At 41.9% G+C, this 19,545-nt stretch overlaps 2 protein-coding genes across 5 annotated transcripts; one reads left to right on the top strand and one right to left on the bottom strand.

Moving 5' to 3' along the window:
• Positions 1–72: 72 nt before the first annotated feature.
• ddit3 (DNA-damage-inducible transcript 3) lies at positions 73–3,771 on the top strand. Its single transcript, XM_037252806.1, has 4 exons — positions 73–230; positions 1,283–1,344; positions 1,937–2,147; positions 3,017–3,771. Exons 3-4 carry the CDS (start codon positions 1,992–1,994, stop codon positions 3,758–3,760), a joined length of 900 nt encoding a protein of 299 aa, XP_037108701.1. The 5' UTR covers positions 73–230; positions 1,283–1,344; positions 1,937–1,991; the 3' UTR covers positions 3,761–3,771.
• Positions 3,772–4,204: 433 nt separating this feature from the next.
• mars1 (methionyl-tRNA synthetase 1) lies at positions 4,205–16,225 on the bottom strand. 4 transcript variants are annotated; one of them, XM_037252799.1, is made up of 22 exons: positions 15,973–16,225; positions 14,456–14,546; positions 14,309–14,387; positions 14,025–14,156; positions 12,813–12,888; positions 12,414–12,601; positions 12,224–12,333; positions 12,039–12,155; positions 11,770–11,973; positions 10,925–11,126; positions 10,665–10,739; positions 10,401–10,571; positions 10,000–10,095; positions 9,470–9,587; positions 9,144–9,357; positions 7,764–7,895; positions 7,531–7,635; positions 7,095–7,290; positions 6,516–6,587; positions 6,261–6,287; positions 5,887–6,009; positions 4,205–5,155 (listed from the first exon to the last, which is right to left on the bottom strand). In XM_037252799.1, exons 1-22 carry the CDS (start codon positions 16,073–16,075, stop codon positions 5,006–5,008), a joined length of 2,781 nt encoding a protein of 926 aa, XP_037108694.1. In that variant the 5' UTR covers positions 16,076–16,225; the 3' UTR covers positions 4,205–5,005. The 4 variants fall into 4 exon arrangements, with proteins under 4 accessions (XP_037108694.1, XP_037108695.1, XP_037108696.1 ...); XM_037252800.1 differs by having other exon boundaries at positions 12,224–12,327; XM_037252801.1 differs by lacking the exon at positions 6,261–6,287.
• Between the last annotated feature and the right edge of the window lie 3,320 nt (positions 16,226–19,545).

The following is a 19,545-nucleotide window of genomic DNA, read 5'->3' as shown; positions in this document are numbered from 1 at the left end:
TCTAATTGGCCCGTTTGTACGCCACACATTGACGTCACACGGTAGGCCCGCGTCGCCTGACATAGTTCGGTTGGCCTCGCTCCTTATAAACGCTGCCGGGAATTTCCGTTTAAGCACATTCGGCTGTCAAGTGTTGAACAATGGTTAACATGAGCCATCATCCATTCTCACTAAAACATCTACATTCGAACCAGCGACAGTCGAGACGGCGAACAAATAAAAGGAAAAGGGTAAGTGACAACCTTTGACGTTTAGTTGTTTTTTAAAGGTTTTTTTTCTCCCAAATCTTGGCGACGTACCAAATTTAACGGGGAAAACTTTTTTTGCCGGTTAAAAAAATGATATATTTTTAGAATGACATTTATTGCAATCGTCACTATTTACATTATACAAGACTGCTATTTTTTTAGGAGGTGTCGCAGACTCGCCAAGTTTGAACTTTGACGTGCGATCGCATGAGTCACTTGAAGAGACAATTAATTATACTTGTGCATGTCATTCATACTTGAGAAATGTTGTGACAATTGCAAAGTATATTTCATCTGATTGATTTCAAAGCAAACGTCATTAACAAACAACTTTGAAACTTACTAAAATTAAGTATTTCAATATACTAAAATTAAATATTTCAATGTTGTCGCCTAACTCACTAAAATTAAACTTTTCGACTTTGCCGATTTTTTTTCCGTCTTGGCGTTTTCTTTAGTTTTGCCCATTGAACCACTACGTTTTTTTTCTTTTCTTTCCATGACGTAATTGTCTTGGCTCGTAAAGCGGTCAATTCAACAGAACTTGACAAAATCAAAAATTAAATACCTTTATGGCATTTTTAACGCAACTAAAGAATGTAACAATTGAAAGTCACTAAAATGACATGCCGCCCTGTGGAGGACACGGGAATTTGGTGTCATTTTTTGGCAGCGTCAAAATGGAATGTCATCTAAAGTAAAATCATTTCTTTTAAGCATATCACCAAAAAAATCTAATTATCTCGGTTTTATTGGTGAGTTTTTCGGTTGTGGTTTTAACTCACGTTAAAGGCGAGCGAGAGAAACGACTGTCACGGCTGTGAGGTTGAAATCAAAGCCTCATCACCGTTGTTCTCATCTTGTTTATCGATTACGAAGCGTGTTGTTTCGCGCTTTGGAGCGCAGGGGGCGCAGTGGAGAGCCGCTCGGTCTTTGTGTAGCGTTCAGGTTAAGAACGTCTTGCCTTTGATTACATAAAGTTGTCTTTTTTCTTGCCAGTTATTAAAGCAAACTTTAACCCTTTTTTCTTCCAGATTTGTAGGGGAAAAATATCTCAAACCGATTTGCAGACTTGATTAAGGGAGTCCTTCTAAAGGTAAATTTATGCTTCTCTAATGAAGTTGACAATTGTTTTCCCATTTTATTTAGACATAGTGTACATTTTACAAGTTCATATACGCTTTAATTTTCAATTTGATTTGACGGTGACGTGCGTATGTAGTTTATACATTTGCATTTTAACTATTCATTAATGTAGCTTTAATGTTCAATATCATTTTACTTGAATGCTTGTCAAGTTTTTAACATTTTGAATTTTTAACAAATGTTTGATTTTTGTTTTTGCTGGTTTCTTTTGAATTGAATGTGCATTTTCTAATCAGTGTAGCTTTTAAGTTTCAAATTACCCGTAATTGACCTAACTTTGTGCTGGTGTATTTTTTCATATTTTGTAATTTTAAGCTCAGATTTATCTTAAAAGTAAGTCTTTCTGCATCTTTAATAAAAAAATGTAGTTCAATTTACTTTGAATTCAGATTTCTTTAAATGCATTTTCATCTTGTCACAACTACGTATCGCCTCAATTAAATTCACTTTTGAATTCACACACTCAAATTATTCCCACTTGAATTCCAAAAGTAGCAAACTTGCCATTTCACCATTGTGCTTTCTTTCTCTCGTGCCGTCAGGTCCCATTTGAAGCGTGTGACCGAGTGTGGAGTGCGTTGCGAGTTGACTGGCAAGATGACTGCCGAGTGGCTGCATCTGCCCCCGCCGTACCCCCCCGGTGTGGGGCCGCTGTGTGGCGCAGAGTTGGAGGCGTGGTATGAGGACCTGCAAGACATCCTGGGCTCGGACGCGGGAGGGGCAAAGCTGGCGCGCGCCCCCTCGTACAGCGAGGTCAGTAGCTGAAACCGTAGGGACCTGGCTGGTCACACACAATGAAGAAACAAAACTGAATATCTGCATGTTACTTGTGGAACAATGGTGACCAAGATTTTCACCCAGGCATCAAATACAAGGATAGGCGGCGGCGGAGGGTGGCCACTGAGGAAATAATCCATCTATTTTTTTTTTTTTTTTATTGCGTATGCAGGGTTAGGTTGTGAGGGCAGCTGGTTTAATATTGAATTTATGAAACATACTTAAACATTTGTGTAATAATGATAATTGCCTATTTTTTAAGAAGATACATTCAACAAACGAGACAGTTCAATCTTTGCGGATGGCTGAGAATCTACACAAAGAAAACCCACAAATTTAAGCCAAGATGTAGGTAATTTTTTTTCATTATTCCAACACAAAGTTAAAAATACAATTAAGTCTCTAGCCTAACGATACTAAATGTGTCCTATGTTAAAATGCTAAACACTTACAAAAAAAAGGGGGGGGGCGCAAATCTCCATTTGGTGATAATGGTGACAAAGCCGTTATTTGTGACATAAAACAAAAAAAACAAATGTGTTATACCATTAAAGAAAAAAAGATTTTTGTAAAATTTAAATAAAAGCTGTATTTTAAGCGTAAAATATTTCAAAAAATGTATTATTTTTTAACATCTTAATATCCAAAGTGTCATGTTTAGTAACATTGATCTGTTAACAAACGAGAGTAAATGTTAAACAATTGTGGGCTATCTTTGAATGTGGAATTAGAATATGTGGCAGGCCAATAAAAATCACGCAGTGGGATGTCAAATGCCCTCCGGGGCCGTTGTTTGGACAAGGATGGAGTAGAATGACGTCAAATTTTATGCTTTGTACTTACAGAAGGAGCCGGAGTTCCTGGATGTTCTGGAGAGTTGCTCCCTGACGTGGCTGACGGACGGAGGTCAGACTTGGGGAGAGGGTGTCCAGAGGGCGACGGAGCAGATCCACAACGCCCAGCCTCTGCATCACACTTCATCTTCCTCCTCGTCCTGCTTGACTCCGACAGAAGAGCGGAAAACAGAGGCGAGAAGCGGCGACGGTGACCTGCTGCCCCCCGAGTTCTTTGAGTTCCTGAGTGAAGGAGGAATGCTGGATTCGAGCGGTGGTTATTATTACCACCATCATCACCACCATCCCCATCACCACCAGCAGCAGCAGGTTAACTGCGTCCATCCAGCATCTCCATCAGCCAGCGAGGAAGAGTTGCCCTGCGTCCCTGATTCGCCATCCTACTCCTCGTCCTCCGCCTCGCAGTCGCCTTCTCAGCACTGCTCTTCCCCGTCGTCACCCGTCTCATCCCCGTCCATCTACTCGCCTTCGCGCCTGGGCAAGCGGCAGAGGGGCGAGGGGCCTGACGGCGCCGCCTCGTCCCCCAGCGCCTCTTCCCAGTCTCAGCAACGCGCGTCAACGTCGTACTTGTCTGCCAAAAAGAGTCGCAAGGAGAGGGAGCAAGAGAACGAAAGGAAAGTGCAGGAGCTGACGGAGCAGAACGAGCGCTTGAAAGCGGAGATCGAAAGGCTGGGCGAGGAGGTGCAGCGCACGCGGCGAGCCCTCATCGAGAGACTTGTCAACACCAGGAAATGATCTTGTAGACAGAAGTGAAGAAGAAAAGGTCTGCGTGTGCATGCTCCTTAGGCCAGAAGGTATGAAAACCAAAGAGATTTTTAAGATGTTTGGAAAAGATGATGAAAGTCAAGGCAGAGTGAAAGAAAAAGCTGCGACATGACTGCGGCAAACTGGAAAGACAAAGAATGTGAAATGCAAAAGAACAGCAAGCTCTTAATTGCATATCAGAGATCGCAAGGTTTGTAACAACCTTTAGGAAAAGTTTGATTTGTATGTTGGATAGAAAGGAATTCAGTTGAGGGTATTCCGTTGTTGTCCCTTCCTGCCACTTTGCAATAAATTGTAACTCCTCATTAAAAGGGCTGCAATATGGCTAGCAGAGATTATTTGCCCCCATTTGTAGAGAGGAGCTCAGGAATGTTTTGAATATGTCCCCTCGCTTTGAGAATCGAACCATTTTTGTTTTTTGCTTTTTCTATAAGCCGTCGCTTGTCTGTATGTGTATTTAAAATACAGAAAGTTGCAAACTTGGGCCCAGCTAAACTTTCTACAGGTGACTTATTTGTGGTATTTCCACATGCTATTTTTATATTACGCTAAAAACGTTTACTGTACAAATGTGTACAGTTCCTTTCTACTTTCTTATTCAGAATGTCACCTAAATTGTTTATTCTACATGGATAATGCATGGTTTTTTTTTTCTGTACGTTAGTATTTCTAATACATCACTGTAATCCCAAATTTGCAATAAAAGAAAATTCATTTTCTTAATACATGTTTTTATTTTTATTATGTGCACATGAGTGACAGGAAGTTAAGTAGCGGCCATATTTTCAGCTGTTCATAAGTTTTTTTTTTTTTAAAACGATGTATAAAAACACTAAAGCGCGCACCTTGCGAGTCGAACGTGGTACGCTCAATGTATCGCAGTGAGAGTATCAAATCAGTTTCTCTTGGTGTAGGGATTTTTCCCAAATCCCTCCATTCTGTAACAGAATTCATTTGGCTCCCTTTGTGTGTTTTCGTTTCCCCGCCGGCCTCGCTAGCATTTCATTAGCCCTCGGTGCCAACAACGCATTGTCTCAGATCCCGTCACGGCTTTGCCTTTGGCTAACATCCTCATCTCGCCATGTACATCTTGTTCCCCATCTCCTGCTATCGCACTTCCGATCATTTCCCCCCCCCCCCTTTTACTGCTAACCACCTCCACTGGTTGTGATTTTTTTTTTTTTTTTTTTTTTTTTTTTTTACAACTCGCATGTCTCACTTTTTCTTGCCCTTGACAGGTGTGGGTTCAGGGCTCTTGCCCTCTGCCAGAGTCAACTGTTTCTTCAGCTCCAACAGTTTGGACACCTCAGCTGTAATCGCCGCTTTTTCGGCCTTCTGAGCTTTCAGGGCTCGCACCTTTTCTCCCTGACAAAGAAAAAGACAACGCGGCTAAATTAAAAAAAAAAAAAAAATTTGCAAAGACCAAATATTTAACTTCCTAGTTGTTTGCATATATCACATGCAAACTTCCATTTCCATCTCTCCATTAACATTACCTACCGTGTACGAAGCAAAACCAAAAATCTGTCCATCCAACCATCCATCTGTTATCTGAACTATAAATACAATTTCATTAGATCATTATGAAACAAGCACCGAGAGGCATTCATTTACAAGATATTAATAGATATATGTAGTCTATTAAAAACAACTGAATAGCACTTTGATTTGCTATGAGTTGGATTGATAGTTACATAATATTAATCTGTCATTAATTTTAAAAAAACTAAGGGCCCACCCATTCTTACAGTAAATCTACTCATTCATAATCATGTTGAGCTCAGCCGATGCTTTGGCATATACATTATACAATGTTACACCCCAAAAAATTCACCCTGAACGGGACCGAGGGATAGGAAGGAGAAGACAGTTCTCCATTATTCAAAATAATTTCTTAAATTCACTAATCTTGTATCAATGTCTGTAAACATCCAAATCAAAATAATAGTGTATGAGTACTCAGAGAGTTAATACATTTATGGGGGACACCCTATTTTAGTACATTTGAGTCAATTTCTAATTTTACCCTGACCTAGAAAAACTGGGCAACCATGGTGTGTAGGATTTGGTATTAATAAATGTATCAGCAGGGCTACCTGCTCAGCCACAGCCTGCGTCAGCTGCCGGGCTTTCTCCGGGTCGGCTCCAGCGTTCACGTCCATCGCAGGGGTGGGCAGGGTAGCGGCCGAATGAGGGCTGGCAGCATTTTGAGTCGGTGTCTGAGGGTGCAATCGGAACATACGGCGTGTTGTTTCAAAGAGACGACTGACTTAATTTCAGACAATAGCGCTTCTCAGTCAAAGTGTCTACGGGATTTCACGAGCGGCTGATGAATGAACAGACGTGGGGACGCACTGGACTCACGGTGATAAGGGAACGTTCAAATGATTTGCTAGTAATAGTCAAAGCATGCGGTAATCGGCGGTGACAGCACCCGTGTGGATGCTTCGCAAGCAAACACCAACGGTACCTTTTTCTTTGCCGGTTCATCTTCAGGCTAGATGAAGGCGGTTGACGAGAAGGTTTAGACAAGGATTATTCTTTATCTATCCCATGAATTCATAAAATACAAAGCAGCTATTGTCTATTTGCCGTGTATCACTTTTGAAAAGAGATGCTGCAAGAGAGTATTCCGTCTGCCCGGCCCATTTGCACGGCTTGACATCATCACTTGCTATTTTCCACCTCAATAGAAGAGTCAATCTGCTTCTTGGTTATCACATACCTGTTGTCCACCAAATCTCTTCTTCAAAGCTTCAATCTGCTCAACCTCCAGTTTCTGGAACAACGGGCTCACCTGAAAGGGAGAAAGAAAGAAAGAAAGAGTCATTTAAAACGGAGAATCAGCCTGAGATGTAAAATGAATTCTTATTAAAAGAAAAACATCAATAAAGGTGGTACAACTCTGAATTCAACCAAAACCAGTTAAAGCCGTCACGTCTATCAAAAGAGGATGCACAAACAATTTTCAAAGACATGCTCAAATGTGAACAGGAGTCAGCCATTTTGGTTTGAAGGAGCCATTTCGAGCAAATGCCAGGACTTGTACTTTGATGAACGCCTCCAAGGAAATTCCCCCAATCGGGAGCAGGTATCCTTGACAGATTGCCAACATTGAATTGCCAAGCTGTCTTGCCTACAACATCAAAAGTGGGCGGGGCATGGTGTTGAAGCATTTTGAGAGTGTGTGAGCAGCTTGTAACTAATTATTTATTTAGATATTTTATTTTATATCTTTAGACTAGTGTGGGCACATACAATATATTATAGTCAGTATAAAAGTGTACTGTGCACTTGTACTCACAGTGCCAATGCGGTGGCCGGCATCAAGGACGCGTGTGAAGGCGCCTGTGCCACGCAACATGGCACTGACGCAAGAGTCCGGTGCATTGAGTTGATCCCTGATGGTTCGGCTAACCGCTGGCATGTAGGGCAGCAGCATGACGGACAGCAAGCAGGCGACGTTGATGGACACGCCAGTGACGGTGCCTGCACGCTGCCTGAGGGGGAACGATAGTTTCTTATTACCGGCCCCCCAAAATTGAATTTCACAATCCCAGGAGGATATTAGAATGTGACTGAATGAGTGTGTATGCAAAAAAAGGTGAGTGATGGTCAATTTCTGTATCTTGATTCAAAGCAAGGAGTCTCAAATGCACTGTATATGCAAATTTGTCCAACCCTGCATGACATTACAGACACAGACAGAGTTTGGCTCAAGTTGGCCATCAAAATCTCACCATTCTGCATCTCCCCCCTTGATCTTCTTCCAGGGTTCATTAACTTGGATGTACTGGTTGCCATGGCGAGAGATGCTGAGGATGTGCTTCAGGGCATCACGGATTCTGGTGAAATATCCACACGCAAAAAAGGTTCTCCATCACACGTTCAAACATCATAAAACTAAACATACTAGGAAAAGCAGACACTCGTGCCATATTGAATGTACAGAATATAATTCAAGTGGTCTTACTTGACTTTGTCCATGAGTTGTATGTACTGCTGCAGCTCCCAGCCCACTAAAGCCAGGAGCTTCTTATCTTCCTGCAGCAGCTCCATCGCAGGCACACAGCCATCAAAGAACTTTGAAACAAACATGGCGGCTCTAGAGGATTGAGGGGAGGGGGTCGAAGGAGGGTGAAAAAGACAGAAAAGCAGAATAAAATAGAAAGGGGTCATCAAGAGAGTGAGAAAGGCAGCTCAGAATCAGTGGGCAGAAAGTGCTACATAAGGGGGGGAAGCCTGCTAGCCGCCACGCTAATTGATGATAAATTATAGATTGTGTTGCTATGTGTAATGCACTCTGCTGATGTAAATGAACATAACAGCGCTCCCATTGAGCCTCTTCACTGCAAATAATCGAGCTGAGTTGAATGCGCGCGTCAGCGAGATGCTTGTGGTAAGGGGCTGACACATCTGACGCAACACACCCATCTTGTATTTGACTAAATTTCGCTCAAACAAAATCAAGTCAAGACTGTCATATGCGCAATGTTGGTTTGATGTGGAATGAACTTTGCCTGACCCGTACTTTTGCTGGCAAGGTGGACCATACTGACACTAATTAAATTGAGATTTGAGGTCTGGTTTTCATGCCACTGTCTACCTCCAAGCACCTCCGGCTGGATGCAGTTTAAGATCTTTTAAAAGCAATTAGGCATCAACCGTTGCTGCCCGAGAACAATTTTTGAAGATCAAGGTGCTTTGAAAAAAAATTTCAGAAGGAAACATCTTTGATGTGGGATTTAACCCCAATCTTTTTTTTTTTTTTAAGTCATTAAGAGGCGGTCTAATTGGGCACGATATTACACCATCCCTAACATATTTACAAAACGCGGGGAAATCTGTTGAAATTGTTACATCTCCAACAATCTGAGATCCTAATTGGACTAGATGAGTGACGTAAATTCCTCTCCTTTTGATTTCATGTTGACTGAATGAAACAGGAAAGTATTTTCCCAAAAAGTTACATAAGCTCGCTCTGTGACGCTGGATAACTCAAACGCACCGGTTTCATATTTTGTGTACTTTTATATTTTCCTCAATTATAAATGACGCATCCCATCAGTCCATTTTAAATCAAATTTGGACCTTGTATGCAAACGTTTGCCGAGCCCTGCAATGTCCTATCTTTTTCTCTGTCCCCTTTATCACTCAACTTCAACCTAATCGGTGGAGGCAGACTGCTGCTCCCACACTGAGCGTACAGTCTGTTTAAGCCTTCTTCCTTACAGTGGTGTTTTCTCAAAGCATCTGACATCTAATGCTTACAATTGCAGTTTGTTTTTTTAAACCTGCTCATCATCATCACATGTCGATGATGACGTCTCAATTCAGCCCTTCAGTGACCAACCTGTTAATGAAATTGCCCAAGTTGTTGAGCAGCTCCGAGTTGTTCTTCAGAGCCATGTCGGCCCAGGAGAAGGCCGAATCCTGTCCCTCGGGACGCACGTAGAGCAGGTAGAAGCGCCACACGTCGGACGGGATGCCCGTGTCCTTAGCCATGTCGCCAAAGACTCCCACGCCACGGCTCTTGGAGAATTTAGTGTCTTCATAATTCAGATATTCTGCACACAAAGCAGATTATTACATGCCCGATGTGATTGTAGGGATGAATAATTCATCACACTTAAATATTTATGATTCAAGTAATGAATGGTAGCAATTATAAATGTGTACCAGTGGCAATCAAGTGATTGACCAGTGTATAGTTGTCCTGAGCTCCTAGGAGGGAGCAGGGAAACACCACACTGTGGAACGGCACGTTGTCCTTGGCCATGAAGTTGTAGAGCTCCACCTGGCGGCAAACAAACATCACTGCAACATGAGGATGACATCATATTAGATCATGGTGAGCTCATCCTGTTCAAAGAGGATTTATCGGCTCTTCCCAGCCCCCGCCCTAAACACACGCTGACACACACACTCTCACAGCTCAATCCTGGGGTTTTAGATGGCGAGAGATGATATGAGTTGATGTGAATGAAGACGTTGCCTATGACAGCAAACGGCAGAGTTGTCTGATATTCATCCGTTAGAACTCGCGTCTTTTTAATGAGCAAGTAGAAGCTGGTTAACAATTTCAGCGTGATATTTCCTGCATTTTATCTGTAGGATCTAAAGTCTTGTCTCCCATCGCAACATAATGAGAAGCTTATCATAGACTAGCTGAATCAAGAGAAACTCTAAAGTGTGTTAGACTGTGTTACCTGATTTGGATTCTTCCACCACTGTTCCCATTTGTCTGTGTAGTTAGCAGTGATAGAAACATAACCAATGGGGGCGTCGAACCACACGTAGAACACCTGAAGAAGCAGTAAGAGAGCCACGAGTGGCCGCAATTACAACTGTGTATGAAGACAGACCAACACTAACATCATGTTTGCACACGGGCTAAATTTACACTGCATGGTTAAACTGAGTCAGGTTTTTGCTCCCAAGTGGCTCAATTAGGATGTGCATCATCATGGAAGTGGAAAAAGGAACAAAACACATTGAACTGGATTGCAGTCAGGACTCTGCCAAATGTGGATACAAATTTGCATTAAAATGGAATTGGCCACTTGGAGCTGCAGTTTTAAGTCCAGCCCTAGTCAGAAACAACGCTGACCTTTTCTTTAAAGTCTGGGTGAGGTACTGGTGTTCCCCATCGCAGGTCTCTGGTGATGCAACGAGGTTTGAGTCCATCCCTGAGCCAGGAGCGAGTGATCTGTTTGGCATTCGCTGTCCAGTCTCCGCTGCTGGTGGTCTTGTCCAGCCACTGCTCTAACTGAGGCTCTAACTGGGAACACAGACAAAAACATCTACAGATTTACAGTGCTCATACTGTGTCAATTCAAAACTTGACACAAAATGGAAGTCTCTGACTGTGTACCTTTGGCAGATCCAGGAAAAGATGTTTGGAGGAGCGGATGACCGGAGTCTGTCCGCAGACTTTACAGTGAGGTGCCTAAAGGGGACAGACAGACATAGCTTCATTCAATACATATTCAATACTTTTCTATAAGGCTGGGGTCATCTGTAGATAAAGCAAATACAGTTTCAGGGAAGTAACAATAGCTTTAGTCGGAATACAGCAAGAGGTCAATCTTACTTCAGAAGTAATCTCAAAGTTATTATCACAATTGAGGTCACCTTGAGTTCCACAGCATTGATGAGTCGCCCGCACTTGTCGCACTGGTCGCCGCGAGCGTCCGGGTAGTTGCAGTGAGGGCATGTGCCTTCGACAAAGCGGTCGGCCAGGAAACGCTGGCATTTCTCGCAGCGTAGCTGCTCCACTGTGTCTTCAACCAGGAAGCCATTTTTGTGAAGTCTCCAAAAAATATTTTGGGCTATCCTAAGTAACAGAAAGTTGGAAAGATAGTTGAGAAGAAATTCCAACTAATGACAACGCGGACAGTGAATCCCCCCCGAGTAAGACGGCGGCTCACTATTGTGACAGACAGAAAACATTCAAGAAATATGGAAGGCTTTGCACTGGCGATCATTAAAATGTTATTGGTGCGGGAGGTGGTGGTGGGGGGGTAAGCTTGTGGTTGGATCAAAATATGAAAGCTCTTTACATGAATCCACTTTGGTCTTTAAGTCTGTGGGCGGTTTTCTACTTCACATAGCGCCTGATGTCTTTTGTGGTTCTCTTGCAAATGGATACATCTGCTCTTGGTGGAAGAAAAAGGGTCTCGCTCGTTCGTTCACAATGTTGCTGTACAGAGCAAGTTTATCTGCCACCAGAGGAATTGCAGCAACATTTGAAGACAATGGAGAAAGAAAAAAAAAAAAAGTGCAGTAGCTTGTAGAAGTGGCAGACTGCATCATTGCTCTGAGAGTGATTCAGTTATTAAATAGATTTTATGGTTTAGGAGGACTAGACGTTCAACATTATAATCTGATCGAGATTGCTGTAATAGTTTACATAATCGTGTACATGTTTGCCTTTTAATTTTCATAGGACCACTCTCTAAACCCTGCTTGTAACTTACTCCGTCTGCTTCTCGGTGGTGGTCCTGCCGAAGAAGTCGAAATCGATCTGGAACCACTGGTAGATGCTGGCGTGTATGGCGTGGTATTTGTCGCAGATCTGCTGCGGCGTCAAGCCTTCCTCACGGGCTTTGTTTTCCGTGGCCGTGCCATATTCGTCTGTGCCACAAACGAACAACACGTTCCAGCCTCGCAGTCGGCCATACCTTGTAGAAGAAGGTAATTTGTCAAAACAATCATAAACCGAGGACACTTTCTTCCTCTCGGGCACCTGGAGAAGACGTCAGCGCTGAGAACGCAGCCGATGATGTTGCCCAGGTGGGGTACGTTGTTGACATAGGGCAAGGCGCTGGTCAACAGGATGTTTCGTTTGCCCTCCTGCGGCAGACTGAAGAAAAAAAGAGAATGTTAATTATATTAATCTAGGAGAATCGTGTACGAAATATAATAACATACATCGGGTGGAGTCTTTTCGTGGCTGCAGTGGATGCATTTAAACCCTTGCCCCAGGTAACAGCAGCAGCTTCCATCTCTTCCTGTGACACCACACGTTCCCCTTCCTCATCCTAAACATATACATTTGGAAAATACACCTTTTCAATTCCGACAGAGCCTCTACTCCGACTCCTTTAAGTCTGATACGTACCTCAGCAGGGCCGTTGTTGCATGGCTGTGTGCCGCCTCTGCACTGGCCACTCTGCGGCGCAGGCTGCCTCTGCATGAAGCTCTTCATTGCCTGCAGGCCTTTCCCCTGCAGCACTTTGTGAGAGGCCGACACGCAACTCTGTGAGGCGGCCACACGGTCGAACCAAACCCTCACAGACTTGGGTTCACCTGGGAAAAGCAGGACGTGGGAAGATGAAACAGACTTGGAAAAAGAACATGTATATTTAAGTAAGGGAAAAGCATGGCTAACAAAAGTCAATGATTAAACTTTTAAGAGCCATCAATGGTGAAGTAACATCTAAATCAAACATTTTACAATCGCTCTGAGGGCGATCATGAGCATGACCTAATTTGAAATACACACACTGTGAATTCTCACCTGAGGCGAGCGATGGTGCGGACAAAATCGGATGCAGCGCGGCACACACAACAAGATCAGCGAGGGAAAGGACATCCTGACACAAACCAAAAAAAAAAAAATTATTATCTAACAGCAGAGATGGGGACTCGAGTCACTGTGACTTGGACTCGAGTTGCTGTTTTGATGACTTGTGACTTGACAAAAATAACAAAACTTGAGACTCGACTTGGACGTTAAAGACTCGGGACTTGACTTGACTTGAGACACGATGACTTGAATGACTTCCGTGTTATTTAGCTTATGTTTTCAGTTTGAATATAAAATTAATAATACTTTTAAAAAAGTAATATCGATAACACGGTAGGAGCGCAGGCTGAGAATGGCGTTGTCATGATTGGATCGCTACCCTGTCAATTAATCAGTCGTGCCCTCTCTACCTACCTAACGTGTTTATTGGAGAATCACGCCCCTTTATATCAGACATGCAAACATGTCAGCGGGAGCGGTACCTTCGGCTATCGTAATTACCTTTATGACGGCAAAAGACGGACAGCACAGTGCAAGATATGCAACAGAAACATTTCAGACAGCCAGACGACTTTGTCCGTTTGAAGTTTATAGAGCGCTGGTGTCTCCAGATGTTACAGATGAAACATAAAATGTTTCAAATGCTCTTTAATGTGTTTCTTCTTTCAGATTTTTTTCTGATTATTTTTTCACATTTGCAACTCAAATGTGTCAGACACTGTCGGCAGACGTTCATTTGTTTAGATTGAGCTGTCAATCATTGTATGAGGTAATTTCTTTTTTGTTTGATTCCATGGTGTATTTTACTGAATATCAGTAATTACAGTGCAAATCCAAATTATTGTCATATTTTTTAAACAGGTTAGACACATTGGACAATGATGGTTACTTAAAGTTACTTATATCTTGTCTTTTCACGTTACTAAAATCAGATTCTGCGGGTAAAATTGCAATAATAAGGTGACTTGACTTGGACTTGACCTATTTAAGGACTTGACTTGCCCAAGAAAAAAATGACTTGGGACTTACTTGAGACTTGAAGGTTAAGACTTGAGACTCACTTGAGACTTGCACATGTGTGACTTGGTCCCATCTCTGTCTAACAGTTAGTATTATACTGATACCTTTTTTTTTTTTTTTTAAAAAGTATATTTCAAAATAGAGGCAAATCTTTGATCCGAAAGAAGGTTTGGCTTGTTGTACCCCAGTTAAAAAAGGCGAGGTCCCCTTGGTCAAGCTTTGGTCCAAGTAGCTGAGGGGCCCTGCGAGGACTTGGGTGGCCTCTGATTCTTTGCCCTGAAGCACCGCCAGATGAAGGGCCTGAAGCAAGTCAGGCTGCAGAAAGCAGACAATAATTACAGCGGAGAAAAATCTCTCTCTCTTTGCTGGGTCTGAGAGCACAATTGAATGATTATTAAACAATTTAAAACGCCACTGCCAGCAACAGCACACTTTCTGGGGATTTAGTGCTTTGTAAAACAGCGTACCTGGAGCTCTGTGGCTTCCCATTCAAGCCATTGATCACAAGCCTCGCTGCACTCTTGTCCGCTCACTTCAAACATGTATCTAAGAAAATGACAGATACAAGCATGAAGAATGAATCTACTTTGCAGAGAGAACTGCACATGACTGACCGGCATATGGCATTGGGGCTGAAAAGGTGTTGTCCATTTGGAAGGAGCAGGGCTGGTAAACATGGACGACTCAGGAAGGGCACAGGTTTCTCTAAAAAAATAAATAAAATAATCAAAAGAGAAAAAGTGGAATTTCTTGAATTCAGCCAAGCTTAGATGCGATCCCCTTGTTTTTAATCATATCAAACTAAAAGTATAATCAGATCTCCACTGACTTATTTTGCTGCGAGGCGCTAGCTTCTGATAACTGCCATCTATTAAATTGCTCGGTTAAGTTGTCAACACGGTAAGGATTATTTGTTTGGTGACGCTTCCATGAACTGATGCCTCCACGAGTGGAAAGTGCTTACAACTTTACAGTCGTCTACGTATGTTCCTGCAAGTAGAAGACACCCTAGTAACACGACTCAGGCTTAGCCTCAAGTTATCATTGTAATGAAAGCTGGACAAGTTATTGGCTCAGCAGTTTATGGGGCAAGATGCAATGTTGCTCATTTGCATAAAACTGGGCCATCGCTTTTAAACAGGGTAATTACAGCGCAACAAAAAACGGGGTGTGTAAAATTTTATATGCTACTTGATCCTTCGAGAATATTGTCAACAGGATATCAGTTATGTAAACACCTGAGAGCTGTCTTAAAAAAACACTCCTGCTGTCTTCTTTAAATTGTTAAGAGAAACTGCACGTGCTTAATTTTCCATATAGCACAACAGTATGCCAGATGGTGCCGGCTTAATGATTCCTGGGATTTGGCTGTGAAGGAACAGCAAACATCTGGGACGAGCAGTCCTATCAGGGGTGTGGTGATGAATAATAATGCAGATATTTGTCTGACTCGTTTTTTCCCCACATGTAACATTTTGATATGTTGTTGTTTAAACACGTTTTTACATGACTAACTGACACAAGTCAAACCAGTTTCTTCGCCAATTGGGTGCCTCTCCAATATAATATGAAAAGTCAGATATACAGTTGAGGTTGTGTTCATGCCTGAAGATTTGCAAATAATTTGTGCTTTGGAATCACATGCCTTGGGGGAAAGGTTGTCAACATTTAGGTAAATCATTGCTTTTACAACGAATAAAGACTCGCACAAGACTCGGGTGAGTGCTTTCTATCGGGCTTCTTTCTTCTCATACTGTCCAATCTAATTTGGGGGGGCTGTGACTTCTTTTGTGGAGGTAAAACATTATAAAAAATAATAAATTGCAAGCAAAGTAAAGATAAGAAAATAAAAAGCCAATCAAGTAACAAAATATTTGTAAATTGCACACAGTAAAATGCAAGCGAGAATACAGACGTCATAGACTTCTGTCTAATTGTCACATGATTGACATTGATTGACAGAAGCAACCAATGAAGGCAGCTGACAAGCGAGCTAACTTGGTTCTAAAAACCGCCACTTTCACGAAAACACAACTCAAACAACAAAAAAACACGAACTTTCTAAACGAGTATTTAAGTTAAGTCTGACATTTTTCTTGTGAATATAGCCGAATTGCTTCCCCTTACTTACCTTCGTGGTTGACAAACTGGACGTCACACTGCAGTCCAGCTACTTCTAAAGCAGCTAACACTTTTAGACAGTGTGGGTTACCTTCGCTAACAAACAGCTTCATTTGGCCGTTGAGTGAGGACTCGGTTCGGAGTAATGTCTACTCTAAAACACACTAAAGTGACTAATACTTTGCCGGTAAGTGCAGTCCACGCTCACACGCTGATGCAAGGCGATTGCGCGTCACCGACTAATGGTGGGTTGTAGTTTTTAGAATGGCTACTGCATAGTATCTCACACAAATACAAACTACATTTCCCAGAAATCATTGTAACGCCACGACATTCGCGAAGTTGGCTTGGTTTATTCACTAGGCAAGCATAGCCGGGCGGAAGCTCACTTCACGGCACCGCCTGTCCGAAGAATCTGATTGGATGAATGTAAAATCATATCGCGTGTATTTAGCCAATCCTCAACCGAGAAACGCATGCAGCGCAAGCTATATTTTTTTTTTATCCGCTTAAAGGGCTCGCAGCAGGCAACATTCACTAAACCGGACAATTTAAGTGCTCTCACATGCGACTATCATTACTCTGCAAAAACAAAAAGTACCTGACGGAGTTGTCTATATTTGCCAAATGATATTTGGCATCTACCGAGGATTTGTATGCTGCAAGCAAACTAACCGAGAAGCAACTCTCCAATAAAAAAAACATTACCTCGCTGCAAGGTGAGTGCAGACGCCCTCTTACACATGCAAACATGACATTTGTGTTGTGAAATGTTGTGCATTTATTAGATAGAAAATAATTTTCTATGCATTTATTAGTCCAGTAAACTAAGTTTTTTGCTGGGTTTTTTTCACTATTAAGCGAGTTTATGTAAATATAGCATATGCTGTGTTAGTATTTTTTTTTTTTTTTAGGAAGATCTTTAGACCAGGTTCAATTTCTTAGCTGTTCTGCTATATTCATCATTTACCCACATAGTTGTCTCATTTGCAGGTGCAACACTATTTGAGTTCCATATAAATGAGACATGCTCAATGTTTTGACTTTTGTTGTGCAATTTCAACCTGCTCAAATTCCATGTACGTTTTTAAAGTTGATTTGAGCTCTTAAAACATTGATAAAATATCAATAATCAGTCAGAGTAACCACAGCTCAAAAAGGCTTTAGGCAACTGTTGCCACTATTGATCCACCACCGGGTCAGACATGCACAAGTGGCTAAATTATGTGCAAAACAATCAACATCATCAAAGCAATTTTCTCAAATACTTGAGCGTGCAACCACATCCTGTGGAAACACATTGCACACTAACAATACTGTTTAAAGCAGAACTTGGCCATAATGGGACCAACAAGCGTGTTAGATCTGGCACACCAAGCAGTCATCTTAACTTCTCTTGCCTAAAATGGGTCACACTATGGAAAACATATGTTTGTATTCAAGAAGTTCTGTTGCTTGAATGCCGACCACTCAAGTATGAAATTTAACATTTTTTTAATTTTATACTTTCATGCAAAAATTCCAAAACTGCAGGTAACTAGTACTAACTAGATAATTAGTGGGGCTAACTTGGATAATAACGAACTATGTCCATGTTTCTCCACCAATGACTTGAGTTGGAGTTGGTGGTTATTTGAGTCTGACCATGTAATTTGCCACATTAATTGACAAGCTTTTTATCTTGTGTGCTCACTTGTGTTCCTAAACTTTGCTTCTGTTGGTAGAAGCAAGTGGTTGGCCACCACAAACACTTGCTGCCAGTAAAGTGGAAGAAGGAAATGACCAAAGTGGCGGTCAATCTCACAAAAGCAGAACTAGCCATTGGCATGAGTGGGAGGGTTCCATCACGGCAAGAAATATGTCATAAAAAGTTTGACATTTCATGGGGCACGTAGGTGAAAACATGCTGCAGAGATCTCGGAGTGCTTTTAAATTGTAAAAACAAAATAATAATAATTGTATGTCTCCTTTAAATGTCACCACATGAAAGTTTTTTTTCTAATGCGAAATAGACTCCGAAATGTTACCAAACCGGCTCTGGAAAAAAAAAAACATGTCACACGTGAGACACATTGCAAATTTGAGTTTGCTTTGTAACCACTATTTTTATGCAAAGTAGGAAATGTGACGACCCCCCTTTTTAGCCAGCCATTGAGAAGGAAAGATTATTCTGCGGTCACGACCCTGCTGATTAAAAATGCCCCCGTTGTACCACGCGCCGTATTAGCTGGGAGCCCGCAACTTTATACTGTAATTACTGCGGTGGGCTCCACGGCGCAGTGTCACAGAGGTTTAGAGGCTGAAGTGCTTTGCATGGTGCTGTGTCACTAGTCAGATTATAGTGCAGCTCCGGGATATTTGTGCAATAGAGGGAACTGAAGGAGTGTTCTTGCTTGCATGCTATCAGCTGTGTGGCGAGAATACAGGAGCACATTATAATGTGCTGATTACATTTTTGGTTCGATTGTCCACACGGTAGGGATTATTTACATTGACTTAATTTTCATTTGATCTCTTACACACAATTCATTTTCCATGCACACTTTGTCTTTTTCAGTTTTGACCGATGCCAATAACTGTCTCTATTAAATTCTGAACTGCATTTTTTTTTCAAAATGTATTAATAACCTCTCTGCCATTTATTAATGGATGATTAATCCTTAACGTTTCAGAGAAAAGGGGCAAGCTTTGAAAGCAGTGCGGTTAAAGTGGTGTTTTGGAGATAGTGAAGAATCTTTACATTTTTTTATCTTTTTCATTGGTCTGTCGGGCAGTTGTGATTGAACCCGATTGGTTCTGCAACAAGTGGAAAATGTGCATAAAGAATCTGGGCGATCTTAATATTATAGGATATTAAAATAATTGGAATATGTTTTTCATCAGTTGGTTTGATTACATTTCTTTCAGACACCTTCTAATCCCTCCTTCTTAGATGGTGGCATTCTCTTATTGAACAAGTACGCTAACACAGTAGGCCTACAAAGATATCAAAGTTGCGTGTGCTGCTGTGGGAGGTTGAGCTGCTCTTCTTCCTCCTCCCCAACAGTATCGTGCTCACTTCGCCAGCTCAGCGCTGCGATTAAAAAAAAAAAAAAAAAAGTGGGTCTTTGACTTGTCTGATTGCTTTTGACAGCTCACTCTCTTCCCCGGCAGATCAATGGAGCTTCGCGCTCTTCATTAGAAACATCAATGCAGGGCACATGCCCCCGAGGCTCAGTGAGGCCTCCCCTTGCTCTGCCAAAGTCTGTCTTAGCGTGGCATGATACAAGCATTCTTGACATTTCATTTGCTATAATTTGGTATGGAAATTGTAATCATGAAAAATCTGAGATGTAAAGTCGAAAATTTTAAACATAAATATATGCAACACTATTTCTGTAAATCTCTGCAGGTGTTGAACGACAACTTCTACAACATTCTTAGAAAAGCCCAGTCTCAGCTATTTTTAGAAAAGGCCCGTCGGTCTACTCATTTGCTCCTTTACGGCTACTTGGTTTACATTCACGTTCATAGACGATTGAGAGTGTTGGAGTCTGGTCATCGAGAGATGCTAGCATGCATTTTTTAAATGCTTCCCTCCTCC

Source organism: Syngnathus acus, chromosome 5 (genome assembly GCF_901709675.1).
Source record: "Syngnathus acus chromosome 5, fSynAcu1.2, whole genome shotgun sequence".
Taxonomy (NCBI): domain Eukaryota; kingdom Metazoa; phylum Chordata; class Actinopteri; order Syngnathiformes; family Syngnathidae; genus Syngnathus; species Syngnathus acus.
Note: the sequence above shows the minus strand (reverse complement) of the source record. Positions and strands in the feature narration are given on the sequence as shown.